The 11,956-nt window shown below is 36.4% G+C and overlaps 1 protein-coding gene and 1 long non-coding RNA gene across 2 annotated transcripts; both read left to right on the top strand.

Moving 5' to 3' along the window:
• The first annotated feature begins 1,027 nt into the window (after positions 1-1,027).
• LOC132160270 (uncharacterized) lies at positions 1,028-9,410 on the top strand. The gene is made up of 6 exons (XM_059570015.1): positions 1,028-1,127; positions 5,633-5,956; positions 6,098-6,448; positions 7,197-7,520; positions 7,967-8,308; positions 8,665-9,410. Exons 1-6 carry the CDS (start codon positions 1,082-1,084, stop codon positions 8,793-8,795), a joined length of 1,518 nt encoding a protein of 505 aa, XP_059425998.1. The 5' UTR covers positions 1,028-1,081; the 3' UTR covers positions 8,796-9,410.
• A 684-nt stretch (positions 9,411-10,094) lies between these two features.
• Positions 10,095-10,439, top strand: LOC132159059 (uncharacterized). Its single transcript, XR_009437752.1, has 2 exons — positions 10,095-10,256; positions 10,380-10,439. It is a non-coding gene; the product is annotated as an uncharacterized LOC132159059 (long non-coding RNA).
• The last annotated feature ends 1,517 nt before the right edge of the window (positions 10,440-11,956 follow it).

Below are 11,956 nucleotides of genomic sequence, written 5' to 3'. Positions count from 1 at the left end.
ACATAGGCCTACTGAAGCTCGCAGTGTTTTCAACCTCTGCTGTCTCAATATAGGAGTACACGAGCACATAAACATAATTTCTAGAACTGCTTTGTGTCACTTCATGTGCATTTTACTTATTTTGAGAAAACTATCATCATATACAAAGAGACAGCAGTTTAAAAAAAACACCAATGTTTCAGGAGTTTATTACACAGAATACGTCACACTCTTATTAGATAACTGTATTTAAGTTGATGTATATGCTTTTATTTATTATTCTTTAATTTTCACAAATTTAGAAAAGTAATCAAAAAGTACTCAAAAGTAATTAGTTACATTACTTTAATAAAGTAATTGAAAAAGTTACACTACTATTACATTTTAAACAGGGTAACTTGTAATCTGTAACCTATTACATTTCCAAAGTAACCTTCCCAACACTGTCCATATCCAACTTATACTGAACCCCATATTCCTTAAAAAACAAAGTGATAATTTGAACAAATTATTTCTTCTTACCATAGACAGAAATACTTAATGAGTTCGATGACAATTTTGCTTCACTTATCTATAGTTGATAAAACAGTGAAAATGACCTGATGAGTTTGAGGTTTGAAGAGTATGTTATACTCTTACTCGCCATCATGCGCTCAAAACAACGAAGAGCTATCATAATATTATTTAATTCACACTTCATGTAGTTTATAGCATTTTATTTTAAATAAATGAATGTAATATCTAAGTGATAAATAAGTCATCACGAAGAATCAACTGCAAAAAAAATGGAGATTAAAAAAAGAATTACATTTTAAACTGTTATTCTCTTCATATATAACGTTTTTTCTTGTTGTTATTCCAAAATAGTAGCCTACTTAAAAAAATAAAAAAATAAATAAACCTTTCACACCTTTTTGTAATAAACCTTTTTTTTCCGTTGTTTTTATCACATCTTGTTATTTTACGTCTTGTTATTTCACTTTATCTTACTTTCACTTTCGCTTTTAGAATAATTCATTGCCTACTGGACTCCAACTGCTCTGTCGTTGGTCCTTAGAGACAAAACAGCTGTTAAATCCACAGAACATGCGTTCATTCAAAAATGAGCCTCTTCGTTTTGTTCACGTTGTCTTCATTCTTCGTATCAGGTAAGACTTTTGTAACGCTCAGCCTTTTTTTTTTTCCTTTTTTTTTATGAAAACAAATGGCGCCATATGGCGTTTCATTTCCGTAGTTTAAATTTACACTGGACAGAAATATTAAGATATAATTTCTAAAGGTTTTAATTAGCTGCGGGTTTATGGTGAAATTGTTATATTTTTACATGTCGGTTGGTTAGGCATGATTTTTTTGTGATCAGACGAAAATTAGAGCATATGACATATATGACATCTTAAGTTTAACATTTGAGGATAATCATAATTAATGATATTTAAACATTAATATGTTCTTGAATGTGTGAATACATGTGTGTATGTGTGTGTTTTAAGAGTGATGGATCAGTCGTGGTGGGTGATATTGTAATGATCTGGGGTTTTCCAGCTTAAATGGGTTGGTTTCCCCTGCCCCCGAGTATCTATATGCTGGGAAAAACACATTGTACTTTCTATCGGTTTGTTGCAACGTCCTTTAACAGTAATACATACGCTTGTAAATCGTATTTCACACATCACCAGGGCCGTCCCAAACTATCTAATGCAAAGTAGGGACCCGTCCGTTCGCGATCTTGTTTCGAACTGGTGTGTGTGGTGTTTCCCAATCAGCATGTAAATAGCAGTCGGGGCCGGCCCAGACGCTGTTGGTGCACTAGGCGAGATTTCCGATTACCGTTGAATCACCTTTTTGAGAGAATATGTTAGCCTTTTGAAAGCACCACCCATGAGCTATTCCTACAACTCCTACAGTGCTCTGCGTGGGTCTTGATGTTTCCAGTGTTGCGATTAATTGGTAATGCTTTTATCAGGGTATGCAGTATTATCACGATATTGAAATTTTGTTTAAAAATGGTCATAATACAGTATAACAGGTTTAATAACTTTTTCTTATAACAAAAATAACTTTGAAATATAGCAATACAGAAAAATATATAAAGGTGCAAAAGACCAATAGGTATCACTTTACAAAAATATCTCATTAGTCAATCTTAGTTAATGCAATAACATTCAGAATGAGAAATAGTTACTCTTAGTTCAAATACTCTTAGTTCATGTTAGCTCATTAAATGACACAGTTGCAACTTTTGATTTTAACAATGTGTTATTTATTGGAATACCTAAGATTAATGAATGTTCAGAAGAATTTTTCATTGGCAGCTTGTTAACTAATGAATTAACTAATATTAACTAATGAAGCCCTAATGTAAAGTGTGAACGTTATCTAGGGTATGTTGTAGTCCAGATTAAAATGTAAAAAAAAATATAGAAATAGCCTATTAAATCTAAATATTTAAGTATTTGGCGCTGTGCTGAACAACACAGTAAGTCTACAGATCTTAATGGATTTAAATATGCTTTAGAAAGTAGAGGAGCTTCTTTATTTATGGGGTTTCCAGGGTAAAGGCTGCATTCTCTGCAGTTTAGCGCCATCTGCTGTCAGAGAGTGAATGTGCTTTCATTCAGCATTTCTCGCACGTGTTCCTCCATGTGCTTCTCTTACGTGCTTGTTTACATCATAGCACACATGCTCTTTCAAGCAGCATACAGCGGTATGGTGCAGTTTTACCAGCTGATGGGAAAGGTATTCTTAAAATGCATTCTAAATTCTGAATTTGTAACATATAATTATTCACTGTATTTAGAAGTGCCCACGACAACAATATTCTGCATATTCATTACCGTGATATATCGCATTACCGAATATTGGCACATGTCTAATACAATGATTAAAATGTCGTAATGGTAGTGTAAACAACACTCTTTTTACCTTGCCAAAATCAGCTATGTTTCCAGCAACCCATTTCAGTGCATGTTCCTTTAAATGCTGATGAGCTCTGCTCACCCTGCCCCTCTTTTCCATGGGGTGACGAGCCGTTCTCATGAGACTGTTTACTTTAGCTGCGGAACTTGTTAACTAGCCTGCTATTAGGAAAGGTGATTTGCAAAGATTCATAAAATAACAGTATACTCACTACAACGGCTCAGATGTTGCGAGTAAATGATTAGTGCTATGTTCATTATTACATCCAACAACAGAATGCCTCATTCGATTAGGGGCCATTCTTGTCTACTTCTGCTCCTTCATCAAAACGATGGAAGACTGATGACAGTGCACTCAGGATGGGTCAAAGGTAAAACGCTAGTGTCAATCAACCATTGTTGGAGGGGCCTGGATCAGTGTGACTTCACACAGACAGGAATCTGAGAATGGCACTGCCAACACACATTTTAGTTCAAACAGCTTGTAAAAGTGCTTGTCGCATCAGATGACCCCTTTAAAGGTTTCACTGTACATCAAATTGTCATCCAAATATGACTGCTATACATATCTTATGCTATGGACAAAAGTCTTCTCTGTCTTTTGAATAAAGCTCAAGAAGCAGAGTTCCAGATTGCAAAATAAGACTTTATTAAGCAAAAAAGTTGAGATGACAGCCACTTCATCCTAATCTGTCTAAAAAAAAATTGGATGGTGGTTAAACATTTGCTATGTTGTAATCACCTGCTGATTGATGGAAATCACTCAGAATTATAGCTAATGCTCAGATGGAAATTACCCAAGCTTACAGTCTCTGTTAGTGGGCATTTAAAAAAAAACACACACTATAAAGCACTTGAAAAAGGCGATTATACAAGGGGGTTATGAGTTTCCTACTCTCTTAAAATGCATGAGACTTGCGCTCAACAGCAGATGTTTCAGCACAATGAATGTGTTTGTGCTGAGTATCAATTGCCTCCTCTCTCTTCTGTGTTCCGTCTGTCTAACATCCCCGCCGTACTGGCGCTCATTCAATAAAGATTTAAACTTGACTGTAAACTGAAAGGGGTCTTTTTAGTGTAAGAACAGTGAGCCACTGGTGGGCCCCTTCCCCACACGAAGGTCAGAATAACGAAGTCTTCCAGGCTAAGCTCCTGCAGTCTCTGGAGGATGGGACACGGCGGTCACATCATACTCGATTTATCTGCGCACTGATTTAGCATATCACCAGAGCCAAGATCTTGATCAGAGGAAAAGCATACGGTCTGGCTGCTGGTCAGGGTGACGTCAGAGCATCCCCCTTCAGGAGGGCATGTGTATAAGAACAGTGGTCAATGCGCATTCTCTCTCATTGCAATTCAAATCATCCAAACCGAACCAGGATGTAGCCTCCACTCTTCTTGAGGAATTTCTTTCCTTGAAAGCATATCCACTCCACGGTTCATGACAAAATCATACAATCTTACATTGCTTTGTTTGCTTTCTTTTGTTTTTTGTTCTTTTGTGTGTTTACATTTTTGGTTTGGTAACTTGAATTTAATGTTTTCTATTGTCTGTTTAATTAATCCAATGATTTGAAATCTCTTTGACTACTGTACATTTTGGCAATATAGACATAGTTATGTGGTGACTGCATCCATTAAAGATGTAAAATAACCATTTTCTCCCAAAGACAAGTGAAACTGATGTATTGTTATAGATTAATAGTGTGGGCCCTGTGTGGGCATAGAAATGGCTTCCTATTCAGGGGCAGCGCTAAAGTGCCAACATTTGCCAATGAGTTAAGTCTCAGAGGTCCTGCGCTGGCAGCCCACTGGGGGCCCTTAGACTAGACCTAAGTGAGCCCATAGAAAGCCAGTGCAGGGTCGTTTGCAGGGTTGTTTACTTGAAAATATTTCAGAGACTGCTAGGACTCATGGTATCTGCTTCATTGGTGTGTCATCTGGGATTACTACACATTTGCATCACCACCTAATGGTCAAGAGATGTGAAAAATGGCTATTTTCTCCTATAAATTCTGAAAGGTTTGGCTAAAATTCACAAATCTGGTCTCTTTAGATTCAGTGCAGCATGTCATTTTTATTTATGTTGAAAACCCAAATTTGGTTTAGAGCATCTTCAGACCATACTGACAAAAATGTATGGATTTCGTGTTGATAGACAAGACCTTTTTTATAGCAACAAAGCAATATTGAGGCATGATGCCAGACAACGTCTGAGGCTGTATCTCTGCAAAGCTTTGAGATACTGACACCAAACTTTGCATGTTACATCGTCACCCCACATAGAACACACCACGCTGATTTGATATCAGCGCCACCTATTGGTCAAAAGTGATATCCCATTCAATCGTATTTGTAGTTGTTGTATTTAGAATTTTTCAGCAATTAAAAAAAAAACTGTAAATGCCTTCAGTGCCTTCTTGGCTCCTTAACTGCCATATGCAGATATATATCTTTTTAAATATTACTTGTTTTTAAACGGAAGCACTTAAAATGTATTCAAATGAGAGGTTTTCATGATGATGCAATGTGGTATTAGCGTAACCTTGATAGGAACAATATAGTCCAAAATCTCAACCAATTGACAAATTCTTGTTTGTATGTGTTAGAGTTAGAATATAAATCTAGACATATTTCTCTACCTATAATCAATAACATATTCACTTTCACAGCACTTTTCTTATGTATATTGTTAACACACTATGCCAGAAATGATTTATAATTATTTGTTCATTCAGATGCTTCTGGTTCTGAGACAGATGGAGTCTCAGTGTCAGTGATGGAGGGAGATTCAGTCACTCTACACACTGGTGTTGAAACAAACCAACAAGACAGAATTAAATGGTATTTTAATGACACTCGTATCGCTCAACTGATTGGAGATCAGAGTAAGATCTGTTCAGATGTTCAGTGTAAAGAGAGATTCAGAGACAGACTGAAGCTGGATCATCAGACTGGATCTCTGACCATCACAAACTCAAGATATACAGACTCTGGAGTTTATAAACTGCAGATCTTCAGGAGAAGAGTCATTAAAAAAATATTCAATATTGCAGTTCGTGGTGAGTCATTTAACATTTAAAAGCACGTTAAATGTGCTTAACTTGCACAAGATGATCCTAAGCATGTGATGCTACCCAGGCATGCTGTATTGATTCTTTTCCTAAAGATGTCCTATAATCAACTGTTGGATTATGTTCTAGGTGTTCCAGGTGCAGAGACAGATCAAATGAAGACAAAGTCAGTGAAGGAGGGAGAATCTGTCACTTTAGATCCTGGTGTAATAAAAAGCCCAGATGATGTAATGACGTGGCATTTTAATGACATTCTCATCACCGAAATCACCAGAGATCACCAAAAGATCTGTGAAGAAGTTAAGTGTAATAGTACTGGGAGATTCAGAGACAGACTGAAGCTGGACAATCAGACTGGATCTCTGACCATCACGAACATCACAAACACAGACGCTGGAGTTTATAAAGTACAGATCAACAGCAGCATCCAGCCTCATCACAGCATCATCAGCAGTAAGAGATTCAGCCTTACTGTCACTGGTGAGTGTAACTTAGCCAATTGGTGCCTTTTCTTTTGCAGTCTTAGAATACAGTTTAATATGGTTACATTGTGGACTGTTGAAAAATTGAGTTTAGACACAATAACACAGAGATCAACAAACCCTTGCAGCAAACCACAGAAATGTAAAAAAAAAAATGACAAAACAGTTATGACATAACAAAATGTTGTTTACCAAAATCCCATGACTTTGCTTATTTGTCACAAGCTCTGAATCACTGGATCAAAACAAATGATTCATTGTTCATCCAACTCAGAGTGAGACTCGCTTAGTTGTCAGGTAGCTGTAATTCTTAACTGAATTGTCTTTGGCCTGGTTCCCCAGTGTAGTCAGAGCTATATTCTGGGATAGCTGTACTTTTTATAAAAATTGTCCTATAGTGTGGTCAGAGTTATTGTGGTCAGAGGAGTCACATGAGGATCATTTTCTGGTGTTGGAAAGCACCTGTTTTGTTTTTATTATTATTAATACCATATTTCCCATTCTGCTCTTAAGTAAATCACCTTTCTTCATCATGAACAGCTGGTCTGAATGGACCAGCAGAACACATCTGTCTAATTTGTGTGTACATGGAAAACATAGAAATGTACCACAGTAGAATGAAAATGATTTTGTGTGAAATTTCCCCATGTGTTGTTTGTTTACATGTTTTTACTTCTACTGTAGGAATCATATTCACAGCACTTTCCTGTTACATGTTTTATATGGACTCTTCATTTCTTCTTCAGGTGCTTCTGGTGTTGAAACAGATGGCATGACAGCATATGTGATGGAGGGAGATTCAGTCACTCTACACACTGATGTTAAGATGAACCATCAAGACAGAATTAGATGGTATTGTAATAAGACTCTCATTGCTCAAATCATTGGAGATCAGAGTAAAATCTGTACACTTGATCAGTGTAAAGAGAGATTCAGAGACAGACTGAAGCTGGACAATCACATAGGTGATCTCAACATCACAAACATCAGAACTACAGACTCTGGAGTTTATAAACTGCAGATCATCAGCAGAAGAGTCATTCATAAGATCTTCAACGTTGCTGTTCATAGTAAGTCATATAACATTTAAAAGCAGGTTAAATATGCTAATTCATTACTTCAGACTTATGTGCCTCTAGAATCTTGCGTTCTGCAAGTGAACATCACTTTATTGTGCAATGCCAAGAAGCACAAAATCACTTTCAATGACTTTTTCATTAAATGTTCCTTCCTGGTGGAATGACCTGCCCAACTCAATCCAAGCAGCTGAGTCCTTAGCCATCTTCAAGAATCGGCTTAAAACACATCTCTGCCATCTTTATTTGAGCCTCTAACTCTAGCACTCACTATTTTAATTCTATTCTTAAAATATAGACATGCACTCTATTCATTTACTGCTTGTTTTCTTAAAAAATTAAGGTCCATCTTTAACGCCTTGGCCAGCAGTTCTCTCATTAAGTTTATGGTATTTTATCACCTAGATTGAGCTATAATCAGTTGTTGTTTTGTGTTTCAGGTTTTTCTGCTAATGAGCGAGATAAAGTGAAGAGTAAGTCAGTGAAGGAGGGAGAATCTCTCATTTTACATCCTGGTGTAATAAAAAACCCAAATCATGTGATGACGTGGCATTTCAGTGACATTCCCTTCGCTGAAATCACTGAAGATCAGAGTAAGATCTGTTCACATGATGAGAGATTCAGAGACAGACTGGATATGAATAATCAAACTGGGTCTCTGACCATCAGAGACATCACAACAACACACTCTGGAGAATACAAAGTAAATATCGTCCACAGCATCAGCCACCGACACCGCATCAGCATCATCAGCGTAGAGACATTCAGTGTCACTGTCATTGGTAAGTGTCTTTTTTTTCTCTCTCTCTAATCGATCATTTTTTATATATATATATATATATACAGTATACTTAATTCAACCAAATATTTGTTTTCATTCTGGACTGTTTGAAAAAGTTATATTTGTCACTACGACATTTTGACTAAAGTTAACAAATGTGTCACGGTCAGTTGTCCTCTGAACACTGCTGCTTCATGTTGAACTCTCAGTTGTGATGCTGTTTTAGCAGCTGTTCTTCAGAAGTTTTATCAGTTTAATCAATACCATAATACTGTCGACCAGAGTTAGAAAGATGTACAAAAATCAGAAAAAAGATTCTGGTCACTAATACTGTTCACTGTTTCTTTTTTTTTACAGAATCAAGTATGCCTTCAGGTCTTATTGCAGGAATATGTGCTGCTGCTGCCGTTGTTGCTCTTGTCCTGCTGGTGGCTGTAACTGTTGCATGTTCAAAGCACTCTTGCAGAAGGGGCTATAGACATGGCTGATTTTAAAAAAGAAAAGAAAAAAAGAAAACTTTCTGTAAGAACATTAGTGTGAATTGATGTTGTAGTCACTTTTGTAGACCACCAAGACCAAAGCAGGGAGTGACTGTCCATGCAATCATGTCCTTGCGGGCCCCTATCAGTCTCTTAGCGGGGAAATAGTTGGCTTGGGCCAGCCCACCCCAAACCTAAACAGGCCCAGTGCAAGGCCCTCAGCTTTGGCCTCACCGCAGTCCCAATGATTAATCCCATGATTGCCCAGAGTTGGCCAGACATGAGAGAGTTAATAAGAATTTTGTTGGTAGTTTTCTTTCTTTCCACTAGGGATGCTAGAGTGTTTAAGTTTTCCTTAAGTAAACCCAAGTGGTAAAGGTTCCCACCCAACTGAGCGGTTTTGAATTTGATGGTGCAGGTAAAAATTAGCTTGGACAAAATTTGGGCTTGTTTGGGGTCAGTTTGGTGATTTCCAAACATATAAATTGTGGTGGTGTTGGCGCAGTGGATAAGACACATGCCTTGGGTGTGAGAGACTTGGGTTCGAATCCACTGTGAGACAAGAATGTGTCCCTGAGCAAGACACTTAATCCCTAGTTGCTCCAGAGGTGTGTGACCTCTGACATATATAGCAATTTTAAGTCGCTTTGGATAAAAGCATGAATAAATGTAAATTGTATAGGCTAACTGGCTTAAAAACAGTCCCAAATGTGCATATACTGCACACAAACAGTCATCACAATGTTAGAAACACAGGCGTGCTGATGTTGCGGATGTACTTTTAGCCAATCAATAAAAAACATAGACATTTATAAAATTGGATAACGGTTCTCATTTTAACTGTATGAGTGATCATAATGCCTAAATATAAGTTACATGGTGTGTGTGTATATATATATAGGCTCGCCTGTCATTTCAAGCCTGAACCAATTTCTCCTTATAGGAAAATTATGGAGCATATAAAACAGACTAAATGGACCACTTATAACATGTTTCTGCAGTTGTTTTTGAAATATATCATCTCCTTGCGAATAGGACGTTTATTTATCAGTTGATAAAAAATATATATTGTACTTTTTTTGCTTTACCACAACATATATCAAAACAACATAACTGTGACACATAATTGTAACATATAAAAAATATGCTTTTTCAAGTGGTTTAAGATTGAATCATGTACTTTCATGTCTATGTTCAAAGGGGGGGGGGGGGGTTGAAAGTTAAGAGGTTAAAATAGGAATAAACGTGATATTTTTTTTTTGTTACTCAATGTTATACATTTGAGATTATTTTTACATAAGATTTATGCTTACTTTTGTTAATATATGCTTTGAAATGAGCAGCAGTAAATACTAAAATAATTGAAACAGCTATATTAGCTGAGCAGATCATTAAAATTTTACTTAGTGTGTTAAATACACCACATCAAACTTCCACCTAACATTACTGTTTTAAGGTTAACAGACTAATGTGACATATGTCACCACAATATTTATATAATAAAGAAATCTATTCGAATCAGTTTGAGTGTAATCTAGGATATGTTATTAAAACACGTTTCAAGATTCAAGAATCTGAAAAATAAAACACTAGAATTGTTGAATGGGTTGAAACATACCTTTAGATTTGATGCCAAATCACTGAACATGTGAGTCACAGAATCATTTATTCACTGGTTTCATTGGAAGTGGCTGATTTCATTTTGTGATGACTGAACTTTGGCCTCAGGGTATGAGATAAATGCACACCGTGAGCAGATATCATAACTGTGTGATGAAGATAATTTGCTGTTTTTGTGATGTAAATGTTTTTGAAGAGCTGAAATACTGTAAAAAGCCAAACTCCTCTCAGAAGCCTGTGTTAGGATCTTATGATGCAAATAAAAACCGGTCTTGGATTATAATCTCATTAATGTTTACAATTTTTAGCACAGAACATTTCTGAAATAGTTTTGGTTTTCTTTAACTTTGCATGTAAATGAAAAAGGAACTTAAAAAAAAATGTTTGTATGCTTGTGATAAATGCAATTAAAAACAGATCTGATTCATTTACAAACAGCTGGATTCTGTGAGTTTCATTTGCTATCAGAGAACACTGTCATAGAAAATAACAAAAAATCTGAAAAACTCTTAAGATTTAGGCATATTGTATTATGATAATATAATTATAATAGTAAGTTAAAGAATGATAATTAATAATATGTTGCTTTCAAAGAAATTGACCAGAGTTAACCATTCTCCAGGGTTTATGTTCTTTCACATGTACAGTGCCCTCCATAAGTATTGGAAGAGTAAAGACACATTTTTCCAGTTTGCTGTGGAGTCAAGAAATCTGTAAATATGATTAAAAGATGAATATGAAACACAACAACAGAATGTCACATTATTGGGTAAGTTTTACCAGCTACGACGATCAGCACTTTTAGAGTTTCGTCTGTCTATCTGATGTGAGCATAAGTATTTGAACAGTTGTCTCACATGTCTTTCCAAGTGTTCAGCCCAGTCCTGTTGCATTAATTCTTCAGATATTAAAAACAGGGAATGTGTCTTATCAGTTATATACATTGCTTCTTCATTCTAAGTCTTGCATTCGATGATGACATACACAAACCAGGATGAAGACGAGGAAGCTGACTCTGAAAGAAAAGCAAGCAATTTGGATGCCAAAAGAAAAGAGGAAGTCGATTAGAACTATAGGAAAAACAAACAGCATGGAGAAAACAAGAGTTTGGAAACTACTGGCGACATCAGCAACCAACGACGACCTGATCGGCTGAGAAAAACAACAGTTGATGACAGAAAAATCATAAAAGCTGTGAAAATGAACCCTAAAAAACATGTCTGTAAAATCACCAACAACCTCCAGAAAGCTGGGGTGATGCTCTATCAATCTACAGTCCGCAGGAGAATTTGACACAGAATTACAGAAGCTACACAGCAAGATGCAAACCTCTGATCAGCACCAAAAATAGAAAGGCAAGGTTCTTCACAAATGTGAGTTGATGGACCAATGAGATAGCGATTAATCATTACCTAAGTAATTGGAAAGCAAAAGTGTGGAGAAAAAAAGGGATCTGCAAATGATCCCAAGCATACAAGCTCATCTGTAAAGCTTGGTGGAGGTGGTGTCATGGCTGTCTCTAGAACAGGACCTCTTCATTTTAAAGGCTG

The sequence above is a fragment of the Carassius carassius genome, chromosome 16 (assembly GCF_963082965.1).
Source record: "Carassius carassius chromosome 16, fCarCar2.1, whole genome shotgun sequence".
In the NCBI taxonomy this organism is placed as follows: domain Eukaryota; kingdom Metazoa; phylum Chordata; class Actinopteri; order Cypriniformes; family Cyprinidae; genus Carassius; species Carassius carassius.
The sequence above is the reverse complement of the archived record's forward strand: the minus strand, read 5'-3'. Positions and strand labels throughout refer to the sequence as shown.

Excerpts from the sequence above, each read along its gene's own strand:
- LOC132160270 (XM_059570015.1), top strand. The coding sequence starts at position 1,082 with ATGAGCCTCTTCGTTTTGTTCACGTTGTCTTCATTCTTCGTATCAG. Across the intron at positions 1,128-5,632 it reads GTCTTCATTCTTCGTATCAG|ATGCTTCTGGTTCTGAGACA; the intron begins GTAAGACTTTTG and ends TTGTTCATTCAG. Across the intron at positions 7,521-7,966 it reads CTTCAACGTTGCTGTTCATA|GTTTTTCTGCTAATGAGCGA; the intron begins GTAAGTCATATA and ends TTTGTGTTTCAG.